At 40.3% G+C, this 24,288-nt stretch overlaps 1 protein-coding gene across 3 annotated transcripts in view; it reads left to right on the top strand.

Moving 5' to 3' along the window:
- LOC122563099 (solute carrier family 26 member 9-like) overlaps positions 1-24,288 on the top strand; it is a 112,121-nt gene that overhangs the window by 32,787 nt on the left and 55,046 nt on the right. For all 3 annotated transcript variants that reach the window (XM_043716529.2, XM_043716525.2, XM_043716527.2), the window contains 8 exons: positions 4,380-4,514; positions 5,356-5,495; positions 10,545-10,655; positions 14,089-14,264; positions 16,524-16,688; positions 16,782-16,934; positions 17,955-18,037; positions 23,866-24,013. In XM_043716529.2, the coding sequence (XP_043572464.2) occupies positions 4,393-4,514; positions 5,356-5,495; positions 10,545-10,655; positions 14,089-14,264; positions 16,524-16,688; positions 16,782-16,934; positions 17,955-18,037; positions 23,866-24,013 (1,098 nt within the window). In that variant the 5' untranslated portion in view covers positions 4,380-4,392. The remainder of the gene's footprint in view (positions 1-4,379; positions 4,515-5,355; positions 5,496-10,544; positions 10,656-14,088; positions 14,265-16,523; positions 16,689-16,781; positions 16,935-17,954; positions 18,038-23,865; positions 24,014-24,288) is intronic.

Below are 24,288 nucleotides of genomic sequence, written 5' to 3'. Positions count from 1 at the left end.
AAGTGAGCAATGAATATTGCATTGGAAGTGAGCAAATGCGAGGTCTTGCACTTTGGAAAAAAGAATACAAGCATGTACTACTTTCTAAATGGTGAGAAAATTTGTAAAGCCAAAGTACAGAGAGATCTGGGAGTGCTAGTTGAGGATTCTCTAAAGGTAAACATGCAGGTTGAGTCCGTGATTAAGAAAGCGAATGCAATGTTGTCAATTATCTCAAGAGGGTTGGAATATAAGAGCACCGTTGTGCTACTGAGACTTTATAAAGCTCTGGTTAGGCCCCATTTGGAGTACTGTGTCCAGTTTTGGTCCCCACACCTCAGGAAGGATATGCTGGCACTGGAGCATGTCCAGCAGAGATTCACACGGATGATCCCTAGAATGGTAGGTCTAACATATGAGGAACGGCTGAGGATCCTGGGATTGTATTCATTGGAGTTTAGAAGATTAAGGGGAGATTTAATAGAAACTTACAAGATAATACATGGCTTGGAAAGGGTGGACGCTAGGAAATTGTTTCCGTTAGGCGAGGAGACTAGGACCTGTGGACACAGCCTTAGAATTAGAGGGGGTAAGTTCAGAACAGAAATGCGGAGACATTTCTTCAGCCAGAGAGTGGTGGGCCTGTGGAATTCGTTGCCGCAGAGTGCAGTGGAGGCTGGGACGCTAAATGTCTTCAAGGCAGAAATTGATAAATTCTTGATGTCACAAGGAATTAAGTGCTACGGGGAGAATGCGGGTAAGTGGAGTTGAAATGCCCATCAGCCATGATTGAATGGCGGAGTGGACTCAATGGGCCGAATGGCCTTACTTCCTCTCCTATGTCTTATGGTCTTATGGTCTTATGTTCAGACCAAAATGGCATCATGGCAATCAAACTGCAAAAACTTTACCAATCTATCAAGCCAGGTTTCGCACTGAGAACTGACTTGTCCAGTATTACCGTCAGCTGGGATCATAGCAAAAGCAAGGTGAATATGATGGTTACAGTCTTAATGTGGAGACTCTCCTGCTTATTCTGGCTCCATAAGAAGGCAACTTAAAACAGACCTCCATAGCCTTAATAACCACTTAGGTAGCTGTAGTATTTTAAGCACTGGGTAGCATCAATTTATTTGAAGCAAGTTTACAAACCAGTTAACATCAAAATAAGACCTTTTCTCAAAAATTCTTTCACTCGATGTGGAATTATGTGGAACAATCCCCCTTCCTAATGGCTACACATCAGCTGCACAAGCTAGTCTGTGTAATATACACTGTTCTATAAGGAGTTTGGTTCTGAAAGGGTTAATGCTGAGAAGTGTATTAAGAACCATTCTGCAGAATGATGCCTTGTCGGCTTGGGCAGAATAACAGCTCTGGATCTCAAAAGAGAAAGACCCATCCTTCAGTCTCCTCATAGTCTTTGTAACAATGTATATTATACCGAAGTAATGTGTCCCTGCTTGCTGCCATGCAATAAGCTGCATCCTGTTTAAGACATGAGCCTCTCTAGTTAGACAACCTGAATATTCCCTACAATACTGGACAAAACAGGCTTGATAGATCCCAACCTAAAAAGAGGATGTTAGCAGTATTATTGTGACTGAGAGTGCAGCTAACTCAGACAAAGTTCAGTGAATGGGTGTGAATCTATCATACATGGTGAGCAGTGGTGCATTTGACTTACACCAAACAGAAAAATGTGCAGATTCTACTGAGCTCAGGATGTAGAATTAAGAGAGCAACTTCTACTGACAACCAGTAGTTGAAAAAGCTGAACAGTCCAGAAGCCCGAAGAAAATCAATTTGTGGCAAGAATTAACAAGGCAGATTCAAAAGTTGATGCTGAAAGCATTTAGAGCTGGTAAGAGAAGTGTGTAAGTAAATGGGAGCTTTCAGCTACGTGGCACTGGAACACTGGTCACACCTGGCAGTTATAGTTTTCATTGGGTGTTGATGAACACATGCCAACGAAAAGACATTGAAGGCGACTTGAGTAAAATTGTTATCTCTGGTGGGCAAGAGGAAAGCTTTAAAATATGGAGCACATTTATAGGCTGAGAAATGGAGAAGTAAACAAAGTGCTTAAAGCTCAGAAACAAATGTTGTTGCCGCAGGAGGCATAGCTATAGGAGGCAAAGCCAAGGACCAGAGGAATAAGTTAATAACCAGTTGGTAACACAGAGCAAGACATGAAACCAGAATTAAAGAACTGAAGGAATGAATTCGAAGACTAAGCAGAAAAAAGCCTAACAGAAGAAAATAATTAAGAGACTATTGAGGCCACAGAAGAAATTGGGAGATCAATTATTATCCATTATTGTAAAGGCAGGAAGAATTTATTAAGATTGCAGATAGTGGGACTCATCCAGAAAAAAGGACATAAGACAATGTGAATTATTTGTAGTGCAAAAGACAGTGCAGGTCATTGAGGAAAATCTGTTAAAAAGAATTGTATTCATCTTATAAAGCAGCAGATGACGAGAATCGCACAGTAAGGCCATTGAGAAACAGGATTGTCTTTAAAGCTTCAGGCAATTGGTTATCTTCGAAGGAAGGGTCACTCAGATTTCCCTTCACAGATGCTGCCAGACTTACTGTGCTTTTCCAGCAAGTTCTGTTTTAGCTTATGATTTGCAGTGTCTGCAGTTCTTTCAGTTTTTCTAAACAAAATTGTTGTTGGAATTGCTGATAAGTCATTATCAGATTTATTACCACCCAAAGAGGCTTTGACTTTGGAAAATGCCATTCAGTTCTTGATGGAATTAGACATTAGAAAGAACAATAGAGAAATCCTGAGAGGAAAAGGACCAAACGTATCACAGAAAAGCAACAGAATCCATTCAGATCGTAAAGTCCAAAAAGCCAGACAAACATGAGAAGTCATTAGGTCAGACAACAGACACTCAGAAATAAAAACAATGGAGAAACTCAGCAGATCGAGCTGCATCTGTGGAGACAGAAACAGTTAACATTTCAAGCACTTCATTGTGAATTATGTATCTATTCTCTACTCTTACACTCTTTGTGTTACAGAGTTACTTGATGCATACGTTTAATCATACCTCTTGAACCATGTAGTTTCACTGATGCAAACTGTAAATTCCCACATGATCGCTAGCTCCCAACCTCCTTTTTTTTTATGCATTGAAGGGACAAGGGTGTCACTTTACCAGCATTTAATGCCTATCCCTAATTGCCCAGAGGGCAGTTAAGAGTCAACCACATTGCTGCGGGTCTGGAGTCACATGTAGGCTAGACCAGGTAAGTTAGCAGTTTCCTTCCCTAAAGAAAATTAGTGAACCCGATGGGTTTTTCAAGCAATTGACAATGAATTCATGGTCATCATTAGACTCTTAATTCCACACTTTTTAAAAAAATTCAAATCCCACCATTTGCTGTGACAGAATTTGAATTCAGGTCCTTAGAACATTACCTGGATTGACAGCCATATTTTCACTCGGCCACTCCTTTCCCCTGAAGGAAGCCATTAGGATGGTAGAATCTGTAGTCTCCTATTTGTGTGGAGAACACTTTGAAGCTGCCTAGAGTTATCCCATACTAGTCCAGGCACGAAAACATTTGATATTACTGATCACTAACATTAACACATCTCTCAATAACAATTCAGTCTCATCCCTTGCATATATGGATTCCAGATAAAAGTAAAACAGAAATTTCTTTACCCAGAAAATGAGTAAAGGTGGATCTTGTGACAACGAGATGTAGTTGAGTAGAATAGTGAATTATATTATTTAAGGAGACATGACGTAGAGGCATGCGGGAATTAAAGTTCTCTTTATAGAGTTAGCTGCAGAAGTGCGCAAGAAAAATAATCACTATCATGGACTAGTTGGGCCAAGTTAAATGATTAAAGACTTGTATTGATATAGTGCCTTTGTGACCGTAGAAGATCTCTAAAAGCTTTACAGCCAATTAAATATTATACATAGTGAGGTGAGAACGCTAACAACTGAGTCAAAAACAGACTGGATGTTTTAATGTGCACTTATTATTGAGATGAAATTTGGCAGAATAGAAGAAAGAATCAGGCACAGCCTAAAGCAGGAATTCACCCTTTCATTGCTACCTGGGATGGATGTCACAGATTCTCAACAAATCCAGTCAATCCATCATTGAGATAGTCACTTGATGAGCAGGAAACTTGATAATTAGAATCAAAAACAAAGGTTGTTGGAAAAGCTCAGCAAGTCTGGCAGCATTTGTGAAGAGAAATCAGAGTTAACGTTTTGGGTCCAGTGATCCTTTCTCAGACCTGAGCAAGGGTCACCAGCAACTTCTATTTTTGTTTCTGATTTACAGCATCCGCAGTTCTTTTGGGGTTTTTTCTATTATCTTGATAATTAGTTTTCATTATTTGCAATTTGCTTTCTCTGCAGAGTTTTGGGCAAGATGCATGTCCGCCCGCGTTATATTGTTGACCGCTCAGCTTATTCAATTCCGGATTTTGATGAAGAATACCAGAAAAAAGTCAGGAGCTACCCCCATGCACAAAAAGCAAAGAAATTCTTCAGGTAAATGGGAATCATTTAAAATAACCTTCTCATTTTGAACTTTCACAACTAACCAAAATGAATACCGTTTTTCTGCATCTGGTGTTATTGCCAGGGTGCCTTCTTGTTACTTGAGTTTGTTGACCAATCTCAATGCTGCCACCATGGTTCCATTGACTCTCAGTAATTCTAAGCATTAAGGAAAACAAAGAAGGTCACATCCTTGAAATGCTTGAGAGGTATATTCCAGTTATTATGGCTCAGGCCAGAACCTACTGGACCTTGGAAAACTACCAAATGGATGAGATGTGGTCTGCAGTGACATTATAATTGGCGATTATATCCCTGTGCTGGAGAGAGGGGCAAGCAATCAGCTATCACCCATCTAATGATGCCAACTGACTACTGATTCTCACTGTTGCAATTTTCTGTGTGTGATGACACAGTGGTAATGTCCCTACATCTGGGCCAAAAGGCCTGTATTCAGGTCTCTCCTGCCCCAGAGGTGCATCATAACATGTCCAACAAGTTGATTAAAAGAATTATAAGACAAGATTACAAGAGAGCTCAGTCTCGCTTCACTACTTGGTGGAATATTCTCTGGTGTGGTCAAGTATTATACTAAACAGCAAGCTTGAGGGGCTGAATGGCCTCATCCAGCTTCTAGTTTTTATGAAACACTTCATAGCACCAGAAATCTTCTCTGTAAAATAATCTGCATACAATTTCAAAAGTTCTAAAGTCTCAATTTTTTTAAGTGAGTAAACATGGATCGATTGCTTCCAAGCAAATATATGGACAGTGTATTTTAATGCTATCCAATCTGACAAAAGGATCTGAACATTTTTTTCCTATTCCCTAGCTGCTCAACGGCCAGACTCAAAGCCCTGCTCATTCAGTTCTTCCCAATAATTGCATGGCTTCCGAAATACAATATTAAGAGGAGTTTAATTTTCGATATCATATCAGGTATCAGTGCTGGGACTATCCAGGTCCCCCAAGGTAAGAAAGCTTCTTCTTTAGAGTGAGCTCTGGCAACATTTTCATGCCAATGGACTGACATGGAAAAAAGAGGTGTAGCTAATACTTCAATCCAGTAATAACAAACTCACAGCATCTAGTACACTTTATCGAGCCGCCACATCTTTCCTTTTCATTATGTAATAGTTTCCCCATGGCTAATCACTTAGAGTCACTATGTTGGGATGCCATTGAATTCCACATTTGCGTCCTTCAGATCCATACAGCAGCATTGGAACAGACACACACGAGCAGGTCATTCAACACTTTTGGGATTGTTCCACATTCATTCCCCATTCTGTATCCTACCCCACTGCTTGCCTTAACTCCACAGCCTTTAGTTTTCTTCATTGGCTGAAATCTTTTGATCTCCGACTTAATTAGGTTGGGATTTAATCTGTTTTTTTTGTGGGAGAGACTGTCACACTTTCCTTTATGTGAAGAACTGGTTTCTGGCCTCTCTCCTATGTGGTCCAGTTCTGCTTTTAAGGTAATGTCCCTGTCCTTAAACAGTGAAAAGCATTTCTCTATATCCAACCTTTCAACATCTTAAAGACCTCAATTAAGTCATTCCTTAATTATTCGTATGTATTCCAGAGAATATGAGTCTAGTTCACATGATCTCTCTCCATTACCAAAGCCTTGGAGTTAAACATGGTAATCTCATCATGGTAGCATTCTAGAAAAGCAGCAATGAACAGCTTCCAAGACTTTTATTGCCTCTTTAAAGTGTGGTGACTAGAACTGTACACAGTTCTCTCATCATGATTTAACCAGGCCTTGCAACAAAATGTCCTTCTATTTATATTCTAGACTCCCAGTTTAAAAGGCTGAACATTTCATTACCCTTTTTGATTTTTTGATTTTAGCTGACCACGACATTTTAGGGATCTGTGTAGACAGACCAAGATATCACTTTGTATCTATGTTCTCCTGTAGCTTTTCACCATTTAGAAAATACTTGGGTCTACACTTTATTGTCTTCAATATAAATGATGCACTAAGGGGAAGTTCCATGTCTAACCAGATGAGGACTCAAGAGTCAGCTTCTCTCCCCCTTGATTAAGTCTGGGTGGGAAGGGCTCAAGACTGTCTCCCTGCCCAGATGCCATTTTAGGTCTTCATCTCAGCTAATAAGAAACACTTAGGGTCATCTTCTGTTAATATTCTACTGGTAACAGACAGGGGATTCACTATGTGGGGAAACCAGGAGTTGAACCCTGTTCAACTTGTTTGCGACCTCAGAGGGGAGGCTCCTCATTCAATAGGTGCCTGATAAAGAGAAGGAGAAGTCTTCTGAGAGTCAATAGAACAAAAGAATAAAAACTGAAGAGAAGTACAGCACAGGAACATGCCCATTCGACCCTCCAAGCCTGTGGCAATCATCATGCCCTAACTAAACTAAAAAGCAAACTTTCTGCCCTTATATGGTCCATATGTCTCTATTCCTTCCCTATTCATGTAACTATCCAGTTGCCTCTTAAATGTCACCAATGTGCCTGCTTCCATCACCTCTCCTGGCAGTGCGTTCCAATCTCCTACCACTCTCTGTGTGAAAAACTTCCCTTGCACATCTCCCTTAAACTTGCCCCCCTCTCACCTTGAATGTGTGTGTCCCCTTGTATTTGAAACTGGGAGAAAGCTTCTGACTATCCACTCTATTTATGTCTCTCAAAATGTTGTAGATCACTATCAGGTCTCTTTGCAGCTGCCATCTTTCCAGTGAAAACAATCCTAGTCTTTTTAACCTCTCTTCACACCCAGTGCCCTCAAGACCACACAACATCCTGGTGAACCTTCTCTGCACTCTCTCCAAGAACTGCACACAATACTCCAAATGCAGCCTAACAAGGGTTTTACATAGCTGCAACATGGTTTGCCAAGTCTTGTACTCCATGCCCCGGTCAATGAAGGCAAGCATGGAGTACAAGAGATAGATATAGGACAGATGTCAGAGGTAGTTTCTTTACTCAGAGAGTAATAGGGGCGTGGAACGCACTACCTGCAGCAGTAGTAGACTCGCCACCTTTAAGGGCATTTAAACAGTTATTGGATAGACATACGGATGAAAGTGGAATAGTGTAGATTAGATGGGCTTCAGATTAGTTTCACAGATAGGCACAACATCGAAGGCCAAAGGACCTGTACTGTCCTGTGCTGTAATGTTCTAGGTTCTATGTTTTATGTTCCATATGGCTTCTTTTTATCTTGGCCACCTCTGTACCCCTGCCCTTTTGTCCGATTCCCCTCTTGCTCCCAGCCAGAGTCCTCCCAGTAATTTCCATCCCATCCTCACTTACCTTTCTCCAGGATTCAGTAATGCTGTCTGGCGAAAACCTTAGTGGTACAAATAGTAGCAACCATTACTTCCAATGAAGAGCTTCTAACTGACCAGCAGCTCTCATGGGTGAAATTTCAGCCCTAGTCATTTTGGAGGTGGGGGAGGAAGTGGGGGAAAGTATCCTGGAATGAAATGTCACCTGCAGACCCAGGAGCCCCAGCAGCAGAGTTCCCATTGTCAGTTATTGACCTCTATCAGGGTTCCCAGATGTCTGGTTAATTGGGTTGCCATCAGACTTGTTGGTATGCCCCCCAACACCAGACTAAATTCTGTCTCATTATTGTGTAATTGGAAAAATTGCACAATGTTAAGTGAATAATTAATACCGTGAATACTTGAGGCCAAACATCCTTGTGGAACACCTCTAATCATGTGCTTTCAATTTTCGCAGAGCCGTTCTCCCTGAAACTCAACCAGGTCATAATTCTTTAATTTTATCTTTTTTTTAATGTGGGACCTTATTTAATACCTTTTGAAAGCTCATACAAACAACATCTGTAGACATTCCCCTGTCTCTTAAAAATGACTCAATTAGGTTTGTTTGACATGACCTAATTTTTATAAATCCAGGTTAGCTCTATCTGATCGGCTCAAATTTCTTTCGGAACTCGGTCACTCCATTCTTAATTATAACATCCCCACAACAGATGCTAGATTGACAGGTCTATAATTTTCTGGTTTCTCTCTTCTACCCATTTTAAGTGATGAAATTACATTTACATTTGTCCAATCTAAAGTGTCAATCCCTGAATGGAGGAAACTTTGGAAGATTAAACCCTGAAGATTTGCAATTTCCTCACGACTTTCTTTGAAACCCTGGGATGGAGACAGTCAGATACTGTAGATTTAGTGCCACCACTTGTTCTGACACTACTTTGATCTATTTACAGCATTTCAAAGTTTTGTCTGGATAAATATTCAAAAACAGACTCTTCCTTAATTTCTCCGATGGCTTCCATATGCTGAAGCAAAACCATGAAATCTTACAAACCAAAAGGTAGCATTTCAGCCTGAGCCCCTAATGTGAAAGCATTGTCCAATCCAAAATTTGGATATGGGTTCCAACTCAGATTTCCATTGTAATTAGCAACAGACATTCTGCTAACTTTTCCCCTTGTTTACCTGCTCATTGCAATGAATTCCTATTGCCAGTAACATATAATATATAAACTGATTTATCCTATATTAACATTGTTTGCTTAAATGTATTGATAAGAATCTTATGTTCCCATATGTCTTCATGTGGTCTGACCAGTGTACTGAATTCATTGTAAAGCTAGTTTATACGCAATTTAACTGAACTATTTCCAAAGCATTTCAGACCTAAGTGATTGGATGCCAAAAAATCATACATCGTGTGGTGTTGAGATATGATAAGGTAGTATAAATTAAAGTGTTATTATAAGCTATCTTAATTTTTGACTATATGATTATCCTAGAGTTCCATTGTGAATATTACAAACGTTCCAACATTCTTAAGCGAACATAGAGATCCAAGTAAAACAGTTTGTAAAAGAAAACAATTTAAACTCAAGAAAGGGGCTGGTCCTTGGCAAGCTGAATATTAATCTGCAAACATTCTGGTGCAATTTATAATTTTGCTAAATCATCCAACAGCACAAATCATTCATTGATTACACAGGAAAGGAGACTCCAACATAATGGAATTGCTATAAAATCTGAATTCCTTTGAATGTCTTAAGTCATTTAATTATAGAGAACTTGTTTACTTTCACAAAAATATATTTATTCATCAAAGAAATCTTTATCTACATACTGTTACTAAAGCGATTCAGACCCATAGAGTTTTTGTGTCCAGAGAAGAAAAGAAATGCTGGGGTTTGACTTTCACAATAGTTACAACAAATCTAAAAGCATTTCTCAATTATGCTCGGTACTTGGAACAATTTACATATATCAGAGGCACCGGAAGAGTCCGATAACTGAGTACAGCCCCATTGTACTTTGGCAGAAAGACCTTATGTGATGGTTGGTCCCCAGTTATAGAGGACTAGTTATTAAAAGAATATGCTATCTTTTGGTTTTGTACCTAAGTTAGCATGTAAGTGGCTACTTGTAAACTTTTCACTGTACTCATGTGAGTACATTTAACAATAATGCTAATTCAAATTCATGCAATGTGGGCATCGTGGGAAGACTAGCATTTTCTGCCCATTCCTAACTGATCCTAAACCAAGAGGATGCCTTGGTCATTTCAGAGGCCAGATAAAATCAATACAAACACATTGGTGTGGGTCTGGTCTCATGGTAGGCCAGCTCATGTTTCATTCCCTGAAGGGCGTTAGTCAACCAGGTTGTGATATGATTGTTAATGTGACTAACTTTATAATCCAAATTTATGAATGGAATTCAAATTCCATCACATGTCCTTGGGCAGGGGGGTGAGTGGCAGTGATGGTGGAGTGGGGAGGACTTGAATCTCCTTTCCAAATTATTCTGTACTTGTGCCATCTAATGGTATTCCCGCTCTGTCATCTCAACATCATATTGTGTAGTTTAGAATTAGGGAGAAGATGATGAGAAATTGTAACATTTATCACAAGGACATTCAGCCATATTGTCAATGATGTCAAAGAAGAAAATATGCTTTTGTTGTTAAATGCAGTGATGTAAACTCTAGATTTAGACAGTAAGATGTTGTTTTAATTAAGATGTGTTTTCTTTAATAGGAATGGCATTTGCCTTACTGGCCAGTCTCCCCCCGGTCAACGGACTGTATTCCTCATTCTACCCTCTTCTTATCTACTTCTTTCTTGGAAGCATACATCACATGGTCCCAGGTTTGTCTATCCTGTTGATTTTTTTATTCTTAGCATGGAAACAGCTTGTGTTTTTAAACACTTGATTGCAAGATGATGCAATCCAAAGTGAATACCAATCTTTTATTGCAAAAGACACTTTATGGAACAAAGGCAAAATACTGCCACTGTTGGAAATAAAAGCAGAATATCCTGGAATTATGCAACAGGCCTGGCAGCATCTGTGGAGAGGTATACAGAGTTAATGTTTCACGTCAATGACAATTCCTTTGAATGCTTCACAGGATCAGATCCTATCTGTAATAATTGAGTTGTTTGTTTTTTTTAAAATTATGATCTTATTTCTGTTGCCTTCATTTTGACAATGGGTTTCATTCTCACTTCCTTTTATGCTTCAGTCAACAAACCAGTTAAACGCAAAAACAAAGTGACTCTCTGTTCATGCTATTCTTGAATCAACAAGGGAGGTATGTAATCAGAAGATGAATTACAATGAGCTAGTCAGTGCCAAAATGTAAGGTTAAGCTAATGTTTCAGGTGAAGCTTTTAGAAGAAAAACAATTCTGGTGAAGTATGACATTTGAAGGATGTCCTCTTTCAGGCAGTAGCTAAGGTATTGTGCATTTCTAGCAATTCTGACAAAATCGGAATGTATTTCCCCTAGAAGTCACCACCATACTGACTTGGATCTATGTCACCAATCCTTCAATGCCATTGTACAGTAAGGCTGGAATTTCCTCACTAATAGCATTGTTGTGCATACCTACACCATTAGGATTACAACAGTTCAAGAACACTGCCACTATTTTCTCCAGGGCAATTAGGGATCAGAACCAAATGTTAGCCTGCTAAAGGATGCTTAAAACTCATGATTGAATTTTTTAAAAAGCTCATGTTTCCAACAGACATACCAGGTGTTTCTCTTTCTCAGGGGGTGGTCTTGCCTGTTAACTTTTCCCCTCAGCAAATTTCATCATAAAATTCTCCCTGGCGCAACCGGAATTAGTTTGTGTCAGAAATGCAAATGGGAACCGGTGGGGAATAGATTTTCATCACAAATATGAACTGCTGATTGATGCATAATCACAACGTGTTAACCAAAAATACACATCATGTGTGGCAAATTTCTAAAAGAACTACAAGAGTGTTAAAGTAAATATAGTTCCAACGCGAAGGATTCATCAACAAAAACAATGTGTATAGCACCATTACTGTAGTCAAATTAAGATGCTTTTTAAGGAATGTTTTCCCAACAAATTTGACAGATGTACTACCTCATTAAGACAAGTGACTCATTCTGGTCTGGGGATTTTAAGGAGCATCTTAAAGATTTGGACAGAGAAAAAGAGGTGGAGAGATTTAGTGTGGTGATTCCAGAGTTTAGGACCTCAGCAGCTGAAGAAACAGCAGTCAATGGAGAAGGATGTTGTGAAACTTGAAAGGGTTCAGAAAAGATTTACAAGAATGTCGCCAGGGTTGGAGGGTTTGAACTGTAGGGAGATGCTAAATAGGCTGGGGCTATTTTCCCTGGAGCGTCAGAGGTTGAGGAGGTTTATAGAGGTTTATAAAACCATGAAGGACACGGATAGGATGAATAGCCAAAGTCTTTTCCCCAGGTTGGGGGAGTCCAGAACTAGGTTTAAGGTGAGGGGGAAAGATTTAAAAGGGACCCGGGGATAACTTTTTCACACAGAAAGTGGTGCGTGCATGGAATGAGCTGCCAAAGGAAGTGGTGAAGCTGGTACAATTACAACAGTTAAAAAGGCATCAGGATGGGTACATAAATAGGAAAAGTTTACAGGTATATGGGCCAAATGCTGGCAAATGTGACTAGATTAATTTAGGATATGTGGTTGGCATAGACGAGTTGGACTGAAGGATCTGTTTCCATGCTGTAGAACTCCATGACTCTAAGTAATGAAAATCAATGCATAAGAGGCCGGAGCTGGAGGTGCGCAGAAATCTCTGAAGGATGTCAGGGTTATAGAGTTAACAGAAACCAAAAGTAATCACTTTGATCTCATGAGTGATATGACCTCTAATAAGTTCTGAGCCATTGCTCAGCAAGTTGAGTGCAGTTGCTTCAGCACATTGGGTTTGGTTTTTGGAAAGTCATAGAATTATGTTTTAGATTAAAATGCACTGTAGGTGGCAAAATGACCTCAAGTGGTGATATGGACAGGATTTAAAGGAAAAAGTCATTGGGTTCTAATGCATGCATGTGAAAACATAGCCATCAAGCAAATCCCAGATTCATGAGAGAAAAATAGAGAATGCATCTGAAGAAGAGTCATATCAGAGATGCTGCCAGACATGCTGAGTTTTTCCAGCATTCTCTGTTTTATTTCAGATCTGCAGTATCTACAGTATATTGCTTTTCTTTGAGTCCAATATTTGTGATACCTGAAACCTGTATTCCTTCTAAATTCTCCAGCCTCTGGGTAGACATCTGATGTCCACACGGGGTGGTGGCTGGAGATTATGAAAGTGAATGTGATGACACTTCAATGGGTGCCCCTCAGAGCAGCTTACCTGGAACATTAGGAGTAGAGATTATCTATCCTCTCCTGAAGAGTCCAACCTTGCAGGAGGGGCAAGAGTACAGAATTATCAAGTGTTAGTAAGAGAAATATCATCTGTAAGGTTCATCTTTGAATTCCTGAGGTATTCCAAACCAATCCAGACGTCTGCCATTGGGCCTGTTTGCATGCATGAAATGGGCACAATGGTGACCATTCTTACAGAGTGCAGGTTTATTTGGGAAAAGCCCACAGGCTGCTCTTAAATTGGTTGTGACTATTTTGTCCTTGTCACCCACCTGAAATGAGACTTTTGTATCCATTTTCAACCTGAATGCCAAATTTTCTTCAGACTGGTCAAAGATCTCTGTCAGTATGAAATTACTTTGGTGGTGGTTTAGAAAAAGTTCACTGGATTGATTTACAGAGATGAGGAATTTGTCTTATGGAGAGAGATTGAGATGTTTAGGCCTAACCTATCTAGAATTTAGAGAGGTGAGGAGATCTAGTTGAGGTTTACAAGATGCCAAAGGAGATTGACAGATTAAGTGTAGAGTGGATGTCTTCTTGAATTGTAGAGCTATCTCGAATGACAGATCACAGTTTTAGTCTAAAGGGGTGGCAGATTTAAAACAGAGATGAGGAGAAACTATTTTTCTCAAAGAGTTATGAATCTGTTGAGCTCACTACCCCAGTGTACAGTGGATGCAGGGATCATTGAGCCAGTGAGAACCCCACATCACCTCATTTCGAGTCCACTGTCAACATTACATATGCCATAGAGAAGGACATAACATTTGGCCCCACGACTTACTGGCATATGTGGGAAAGCTCTAAAGGGGGTGGATGAATGCAGCACCAGTCGGGATAATGTGATGAATCAAAACATCATCTTGCAGGTTCCTTACGCTTGTCACTCTTCATGTTTCTAACAGGTACCTTTGCTGTGTTGAGTATTATAGTTGGGACCGTGGTCCAAGCTGAGGCTCCCATTGAAAAATTTCAACACTTCAACGAAAGTCTGAATGAAACCGTCACAGATGTTGGAGCTATGAATGAGTATCGCATGAGAATTGCGGGAACTGTAACCTGCTTAACAGCTGTAATACAGGTAAACAATTCAGAAATAGCACCAGCAGATGGAAGCCATTAATATAAATTAGATTGGAAGCATATTTCATCTCCAAGGGGAGTCATAGTTTTAATTCCTCTTTTATTCAATGTTTGCTTTTTTTTAAACAAAATATAGGTAAGAGGAACAAAAGCAAGTTACTCCATATGCTGGAATTTTGAAATAAGCGCAGAGTGCTGGAGAAACTTAGCAAGTCTGGCAGCATCTGTGGAAGAAGAAACAGAGTCACATTTTGTATCCAAAATGACTCTATTTCAGAATCCTGATGAATAAGAGTCATACCAAATGTTAACTCTGTTTCTCTCTCGGTAGAAAAAGGGAACAAAATGCAAAAAGCAAGACTTAGTCGCTCTGGCAGGTTCTGTGGAGAGAAAAGTAGACTTACTGAGCTGATTTTATGATAGATGTTGGGATCCCAATGTGCCGGTCCTCATCCCAATGGTGCTTGAGCCTCCTCTTTCCCTCTTCCCCACACTCCCCACAATATGCCGCCTGCAGGATTTGGCCAGAGGGAGCCAAGATACAGACTGTCCCTGGGAGAGCAGACTGGATAGGTAGGAGGAACAATTGGCTGTGGGCAGCCAGCATTACAATCAAGACAGTGGGCACCATCAATGAAGCTGGAGGACCACATTGGTGGCATGCTTTGTTAGAAGTAAGTCTGGCTACAACACTATGAAGGAATGCCATGCGGCTACAATTATGGTCTACTGCAGTTGGTTATGGGAGGAGGCAGGGAGCAATGGTTGGGTGGTAGATTTAAAGGAGGTATCAATGGTTACCATGAGTCAATCTCTAACAGGTGGCAAGATCCACATACAACAGGGATAGTGGTGGGGGAGGGACATCAATAGATGGAATACTCCATCTCCATTGAAAATGGTCATTAACTGGACCCTCAGCTCAAATCATTGCCATTCCATTTTATTTCAGCAGGATGCTGAGTTTTTCTCCCCACTCACGCTGGTTACATCCCCCAATCCAGTCAATTCTCCCAGCAACCCAAACCTCCAATCCAATATCCACAGCACCAGGCCATTGGCATCACATCAGAGATGGAGAAAGTTAGAGATATAATCATTTTTTAAGCAATTACTGTGGTAAGGGAAGGGGAGTGAAGAATGCAAGGCAAGATCTGTGATAGGGTGTGAGGTAGGAATGACTAAACATCACATGAAGGATGGTGCAAGGCCGTAGGATACAGTAATTGGACATGAAACAAGAGATATGCCTACAGCAGTTGTCAATGGAAATGCAGAATCATAAGTAACAGGTGCCAGCCATAATAAAACAAAACTAAATAAAAATCTGTCCTAAAAAACATTTTATAAATCTAAAGGCTCTTATAAATCTAAAGTGTTAGTGTCCCTAACCTCAGAACCAAGGGGCCCATATTCAAGTCTCAGCTGTCAGCACATCTCTGAACAGATTGATTAGAGAATGCCTTGATCAGGATATAAGGGCTCTTGTGGTGTAGTGTGAATGTACTTCCTCAAAGGCCTGAGTTCAAGTGTGTAATGGCACCTCTGAAAGTTAATTACAAACATCTTTAAAAAAAAACCTAAAAGATACTACAAGCAACCCAGGGGAAATGCTATCAGACAACTTTCCATTTCTTTTTGAACATGTATGTTTATTAACTTCAAAATTAATTTGAATGAGGAAAAAGTTAATTGAATAATAGTGAGGCAGCTGGTGGTAAGGAAACCTTCAGGAATACATCTAACTAGAACTGGTTAGAACCAGAACTTCACCCAGTAACCCATGTCAAATAAACAAAGAACAAACAAAATTTGTGGCTGTCCATCTGTAATTTCATGTGAGCTGTGTAGTTTGATTGGCTATTGCAGAGCAGTAGTTAAGATCAACCACATTACTGTAGATCGGGAGTCATGTGTAGACTAAGTGGCACATTTCTTTCCCTAAAGGACATTTTTTTGAATCTGATAAGTATTTACGAAGCAGCTGGATGATGATTAACCATTGCTGAAACTAGCATTCCATTCCAATATTATTAAATTGAATTTAGATTCTACCAGCTGCCATTGTCCCAGGCCATTGACCCAACCTCCAATGAAATTACCACTATGTCACCTACTTCCCATTGTAATTGCATGTCATATTCAGTGTAGTTAAAAAAAGCTGACACTGATGGCCTTGTTGGTGTTGCTACTATGTTGATTTCACATAACATAAAATAATGCATTGAATGATAATCTTCCTTTTGTTACTTGACAGATTTGCTTAGGCTTTGTTCAGTTTGGTTTTATCTCCATCTATCTCTCTGAGTCCTTCATCCGAGGATTCATGACAGCAGCTGGGATACAAATCTTAATCTCAGTGTTGAAATACATCTTCGGACTGAACATTCACGCATACAGTGGTCCACTGGCGATAATATATGTAAGTAGTTGATAACCAGCCATTAACAAAATATTTTCATTTCTAAGTTTTGAATTGCAGCCTAAGTGACCTTGTTACTTTTCTTCTAACCAGACGTTCATTGACATCTGTAAACACCTTCCCAAGACCAATGTAGCATCACTGATTTTTGCTATAATTACGGGTGTGCTCCTGTTCATTGTCAAGGAGATTAACGTCAGATTTAAACACAAGCTTCCTTTCGCCATTCCAATGGAAACTATTGTGGTAAGTAAAGTTTTAGAGCTCATTTTTTCTTTTTGTGGATTCACATTATAACTAGTCACCACACTTGAGAGCTTCTAAAGTTATAAGTGGTTTACACTTAAAGTCTGAACTGCTCTTCTAACAGTCATTGATTGATATGTTTTCGCATGAATCAATGAATAAACTTATCACTGAATTTTATTTTGGAAGTTCAGACCAGGAAGGTCCCCATCCTTCTTTGCCCTGTGCTGATGTCAGTGGGCTGGTAATGGAGGAAGAGCAAACTGAACTTGTTGGCACAATTTTGACTGAGTGATTGTAAACGATATCTGTTCTGCTGTCTGTTATGTTTCTCAGCAAAGTCAATGGAATCAGTTGCTCGATACGACAGCACTGGTGCATTAGGCAAAAGAGAGGACTGCAGATGCTGGAAACCAGAGTTTAGATCAGAGTGGTGCTGGAAAAGCACAGCAGGTCAGGCAGCATCCGAGTGGCAGGAAAATCGCCGTTTCGGGCAAAAGCCCTTCATCAGGAACAGAGGCAGGAAGCCTCCAGGGTGGAGAGATAAATCCCTGCTCCTTTTCCAGCCCCACTCTGAGCTAAGCACTGGTGCATTGCTGAAAACAGTGACATGTTGCTGAACCTTTTTGTCTTGGCACTCATCAGGGCAAACACAAGATTACCAAATTTCAAATGACCACGACAATTTATACTATAGGTGAAAAGGGTGTTATTTGATTGCCATGTCAAATCTGATTTGTTGAAGTGTTGCCATGGAGAAATCACTGCAGACCCCAAGGCTTTCCAGGCTCCTGGGTCATTCAAAAAATGTGCACAGCTTGAATGCCTTTAGTTCCATGATGAATAACTTGCCTACAATAACAAACCAAACGTCATGGGAACTTGGATGGAAGTAACAAAGAGTTGCTGGTGCCCTTGCATTTTTGCAAAAATCATTCTCTCTAGCAGAAAAAAGAGGAGGGAAATAAATTTATTGCATTTCTTTAAAATAATGGAATAATGTTCTGTTTTTGCTTCTAGGTCATCGTTACTACAGCAATCTCAGGAGGTGCAAGATTACCACAAAAATTTGGCATAGATGTTGTCGGAGAGATTCCTCTGGGGTTAGTATTAAAGAATATAAATTATTTTATTTTAGTGTCCTATTGTCAAATTCTAACAGATATGTAGCACAATGCAACTGAGTCAAACACAACACCAATGCCCAGACCTGATCTGGAGATTAAAAGGGATCACACTCTGAATTTAGCTACTGGGAGGGAGTTGGGGAACTAGCCTCACAATTGGCAGATTCTATGCACTTTAAATTGTCTGATAAACTGTTAGCAACTGATTTTCTAATATTCAGAGGTAGAAAATGATTCAACAATAACTTGTATTCAAACAATGCCTTTAATATAACAAAATGTCCCAAGGCCTTTCATGGGAGCACTATGAAGTAAAATATGACTCCAAGCCATATATTATGGCAGATAACTGAAAACTTGTTCAAAGAGATAGTTTTCAATGAGTGCCTCAAAAGAAAGAAGGAAGTTGGAGACAATGGAAGGTTCAGAAGCACAGAAGTGTACCAGCACGAAGGAGGAACTTGGCCCTCCATGCCTGCATTGCTTCTTCAAACAAGTATCGTTACCAAGTACCAATCTCCTGCTTTTGCCCCATACTCTTGCACAATACATCTATCCAAAAGGTTTACAGAGAGAATTTCAGAGGCTAGGGCTTAAATAGTTGAATGTCTAGAGGCCAGAGTTGGATGAGTCCAGATATCTTGAAGTAAGGTGGCCTGGAGGAGGCTAGAGAAAGAGGGAGAAGTAAAACCATAGAGGGATTTGGGAACAAGGTGAGGATTTTAAGATGAAGGCTTTGCTTGTTTGGGAGCAAACTGAGGTCAGCAAGCACAAGAAAATGGGATTGGTTACAATAAGGATGGTAGAGTTTTGGATGACCTCAGATTTGTGAAGGTTACCAATTGACTTGAACTTCATGACTTTACAATGAGTATTTAGCATGCCCATGTCATAGATTTGACAAGATAGTATTTTTGGATTGATGCAGCAGTTTAGGAGAGAATGAACATTGGCTAGACCTAAATGACCTGTGTAATTAACCGAGTACTATGGGACATATTCCTGATTTACATGTCGCAGTTAATTTACGACATCAAAACCCTTAACTAGAATATAAAGGGAGTTGTAATATTGCTGTCATGTTACAAAATGGTTTCCCTGGAATCTAATCTCTTTATAGTAATACTTGCTTGATTACATTAAGAATTTCCATTGGTAAGATTGAAAATATGTCCTTTGGATGCAGGATCAGATTGTAATCAGCACCAGCAGTATCTAAGAAATCCAAAACCACCCATCTGGTATTGTCAACATACTGGGAATTTTCTGGGAAAACTCAGTAAGCTGTTCAAAAGAAAATGAATCTGAAAATGTTTATGCTGAAACTCAAACCTGATCGACATCTGGGTACAAACGCAGGGTGGTGGTGAAAATCTCCTCAGCCTGCTGTGACTGCGTGGTGTTTTATTCTCCTTACTTAAGCACGGATGAAAATGCATTGAAGACAGTTCAGAAGAAGTTTACAAGACTTATACCTAGAACGAACGGCTGGTCCTACAAGGAGGAATTGGACAGGCTGGGCCTGTTTTCACAGGAGTTTAAAAGAGTAAGGGGTGATTCAGTTGGAGTTTACAATGGTGTCAACAAGGTGACCAAAGAAAGGAAGCTTCCTCTTCTGGGTGAGTCCAGAATTAAGGACACGGTATTAGAATTATGATCTCCCTGCATTTGTACCCAGATGTCGATCAGTTTTGAGTTTCAGCATAAACATTCTCACATGTTGGGTGACAGAATTTCTTTTGAACAGCTCTCTGAGTTTTCCAGGAAATTCACCAGCATGTTGGCCTTTTAGGCCAGAGATTATTGTGCGACTCTGGAACTCTCTGCCTCAGAAGGCAGTGGAGGAGGGTAGTTGAATATTTTCAAGATAAGGGATTCAAAAGTTATCAGGAGCACTGTTATAGGAAGGATATTATTAAGCTGGAGAGGGTTCAAAAGAGATTTACCAATATGTTGCCGGAAATGGAGGGTTTGAGTTATAAGGAGAGGCTGGATAGGCTGGGACTTTTTTCGCTGGTGCATAGGAGGTTGAGAAGTGACCTTATGGAGGTTTATAAAATCATGAGGGGTATAGATAAGATGAATGGCAGGAATCTTTAGAGTAGTTCGTATGTGGGACCGTCTTGAGGAAGTGTTGGATACAGGTATAATTACAACGTTTAAAAGACAATTAGTTAAGTGCATGAATAAGACATATGGACTAAGTGCAGGCAGGCCGGACTAGTATGGTTTGGGATTATGGTCGGCATGGGACTGGTTGGACTGAGGGTCTCTTTACGTGCTGTAAACTCTATGATATGTGGCAATACGGAATTCGAACATAAGCAGGTCAACCATGATCTTATTGTAGATTAGGGGAGCTTGAAGGATTAAATGGCCTAATTCTGCCCTTAATTCATGTGTTCACATGCTCTGCCTACAAAGACCCTCACTGCCAGAAACAAGTTCAGGAAATGTCAATGAAGGTCTTAGTGATAAGCAACAGAGATGTTCCTACAATTCTATTCTAATTTTAATAAAATTGGTAACCATTTTCAGTGAGAAGGTACAATGTGGTCCAAATAGTAACAAGAATAAATCCTTATTTATGCAACAATTTTTCTAAGACTTTAATTCACTAATCAATGCACCAAATAACACTACGTCAGGATTGACCTACATAGAACAATACAATGGGGCCTAAATTTGAGGCTGTACAAGTGAGTAAACTTTGTGTGACTCAAAATTGAGCCCATTATGCTGGAAGTATGATCTGTTTTGTTCCTACCCTCTGAGAGCCCTCAGCTGAAGGTAATAAATCTCTAAGGAAAGTGAATTTATCAAGAATTATCCCATTCAAAAGAGAAGCATAAAGTGAGAGATTGCAATACAAAAGATAATTTCTGGAATCTTTACAGTGTGGAATCAGGCCATTCAGCCCATCAAGTCTACATTGACCCTCTGAAGATCTTTCTACTCAGACCCACCCCATCCCTGCATGGCCAGTCCACATAACCTGCACATCTTTGTACTGTGGGAGGAAAGCAACACAGACACAGAAAGAACGTACAAACTCCACACAGTTACCTAAGGCTGGCATTGAACGTGGGTCCCTAGCACTGTGACGCAGCAGTGCTAACCACTGAGTCACTGTGCTATCCTTCCAGCATTATGTCCTTCCAATATGCAACTTTATCTACTGGGTACATGTTTTTGGGATTCATGAAAGAATTCCCTGCAATTTAGAGTCCATCAGTTTTAACGAACAGAAGATCTGTGTGAAAACATTTCCGAATTACCACTATGCACTCATCATTTGATAATGGAATCATGATAGGCAAAAGTTGTGCATCATGCACAAAATACTCTGAGTCAGTGAAGCATCTTAAGGAAAGGGAGATTTACAGCACAGAAAAAGGCCCTTCAGTCCATCTTGTCAGAGAGATGTACAGCACGGAAACAGACCCTTTGGTCCAACTCGTCCATGCCGACCACATATTCCAACGTAATCCAGTCCCACTCTATTCATATACCCATCTAGATACCTTTCCACACACTCACCACCACCTTCTGTGTGAAACATTTGCCCCTTAGTTCTCTCTTATATCTTTCCCCTCTCACCATAAACCTATGCCTCTAGTTCTGGACTCCCCCACCCCAGGGAAAAGACCTTGTCTATTTACCCTATCCATGCCATTCATGATTTTATAAATCTCTATAATGTCATCCAACTGCTTCCAATGCTCCAAGGAAAACAGTCCTAGCTTATCAACCTCTCCCTATGGCTGAAATCCTCCAACCCTGGCAACATGCTTGTAAATCCTTTCTGAACCCTTTCAAATTTCACAACATCCTTCCGTCCCGTATAGCTGCAACATGATCTCTCAACTCCTGTACTCAATACTCTGACCAATAAAGGAAAACATACCATGCGCCTTCTTCACTATCCCATCTACCTGCAACTCCACTTTCAAGGAACTATGAACCTGCACTCCAAGGTCTCTTTGTTTTGCAACACTCCCTAGGACCTTACCATTATGTGTATAAGTCCCGTTAAGATTTGTTTTGCCAAAATGCAACACCTCACATTTATCTAAATTAAACTCCATCTGCCACTCCTCAGGTTAGTGGCCCATCTGATCAAGATCCCGTTGTAATCTGAGGTAACCTTCTTTGCTGTCCACTACTGTGCCAGTCAAAAACAACCTTATAGGTTCTTTTTCTTTTTATAAAGTACTCCCAGTCTGTGCAATGCTAAATGCAATTTCCATAACAGATAAACATTCTGTTTCTACATCGAAGTAAATTTGACCTAAAAAAAACTTTAGCTCCAGGAAGGATAGCTCGTTTTCAGTTATATTCTAGTAGTAATCTGGAATGAGCTAGTCCATTAGCCCTGGTTTTCAGTCACAGGCCCCTTAATTGTTGAGATCTAACCTGCATCTGAACTCCAACTGACGATAACGAGGCTTCATTGGTTTTGTTAGCTGGAGCGTATCCAGAGTACTAATGTATTTTATCTTGAAAGGAACCTGTCACATATCCTGGCAAGTCCGAGGGCAGATGGAACCATACCTTGCCTAAACGAGAAGTACTAAGTATGGCACAGTCTGGCCTCTTAGGGTGGTGAGGTGGCTCAGTGGTTAGCACTGTTGCCTCACAGTGCCAGGAACCTGGGTTTGGTTTAAGCCTCGGGCAACTGTTTGTGTGGAGTTTGCACGTTCTCCCTTTGTTTGTGTGTCTTTCCTCTCACAGTTGAAAGCTGTACAGGCTCGGTGGATTAGCCATGGGAAATGCAGGGGTGGAGATGGGTCTGGATGAGATACTGTTTGTGGACTGAATAGCCTGCTTCCTAATTGTAGGAATTCTGTGATTCTTTGCCTTGTACCCTGCACTACAACTTGGCAATAATGACAGCCTGACAACATTCTGTTGACTGCTTTATCTCCCAACTGATACAGGAAAGCTCCTGTTTATATTTTAGTTCAAAAATAAAACCCAAGACCTAAGATAAGAGGAGCAGTGACATTGTAGTATTGTTACTAAACCAATGTTCTGAAGGCATGGGTTCACATCTCTCCAGGAGAGTTAGTGATCTTTAAATTGATTAAACTAGAATTGTTTTAGCTGGTCTCAGTAATTGTAACCAGGAAGCTGCTGGAATTGTGCAAAAACTCTGCTAGAGAACAGAAATCAGTTGTCCTTACTTGATCAGGTCTGCATGTGCCTCATTCCTAATGAAGGACTCTTGTCCAAAACATCGATTCCCCTGCTCCTCGGATGCTGCCTGATCTGCTGTGCTGTTCCAGCACCACACTCTCAGCTCTGATGTCCAGCAGCTGTAGTCCTCACTTCCTCCAATATGTCTCTAGACATACAGCAATGTGGTGCACTGTTAACTGCCCTGAAATGGCCCTAGTAAGCCACTCAGTCGGACTTATGCCCAAAACGTTGACTCTCCTGCTCCTCGGATGCTGCCTGACTCACTGTGCTTTTCCAGCACCACATTTTACGATTCCAACTCTCCAGCATCTGCAGTCCTCACTTTCTCCTGGTCATATCAATTGCAGAACAAGGACTGCATTAATTCAAGAAAGGTGACTCACCATCACCTTCTCAAGAGCAAGGGAGGGGAAAACAAAATCTTTCAAATGACACTTTGAGACAACGTTCAACTTTCCACATTGCTGGCCAAACGAAGAAAGTTCAGATTTTTAACGTGATTTCATTGGGATTTCTCCAAGTAATCCACTATTTCCCAATGGAATGTCTTCCCAAGTCATTCAGGCAACATTAGTAAATATTGGCATATTTTTGTCTCCAAGGCTGCCTCCTCCAGAAGCTCCTCTGGTCAATCTGTGGGGTGATATGGTTGGACCTGCGTTCTCTCTTGCTATAGTTGGATACGTCATTAATCTAGCTGTGGGAAGGACAATCTCCTCCAGGCATACCTATACTGTCAGTGCAAACCAGGTATGAAACTTGTCACATGTACATCAAGGATGGCCTTTGAAAAATCTACTGTAATGTTCTAACTGCAGCATTAGTAAACTATTTTATTTCAGACTATTGTTACTATAGCACTACTGCCAATCTGTTAAGTCTTCCGGAAAATGAACATTTTGTGGCTGTGGATTTTGCAATGATAAAATCAGGGTATATAATCTGGTATTAATCTCAAGAGCTTTCTATCATGAATGACTTCAAATACCTTCAAGAGCAACTAACCAACAATCCAAATTAGCTCA

This window comes from Chiloscyllium plagiosum, unplaced genomic scaffold, assembly GCF_037043375.1.
Source record: "Chiloscyllium plagiosum isolate Xiang-an unplaced genomic scaffold, Cpla_swu_hap1 HiC_scaffold_26, whole genome shotgun sequence".
NCBI classification, from domain to species: Eukaryota; Metazoa; Chordata; class Chondrichthyes; order Orectolobiformes; family Hemiscylliidae; genus Chiloscyllium; species Chiloscyllium plagiosum.
The sequence above is the reverse complement of the archived record's forward strand: the minus strand, read 5'-3'. Positions and strand labels throughout refer to the sequence as shown.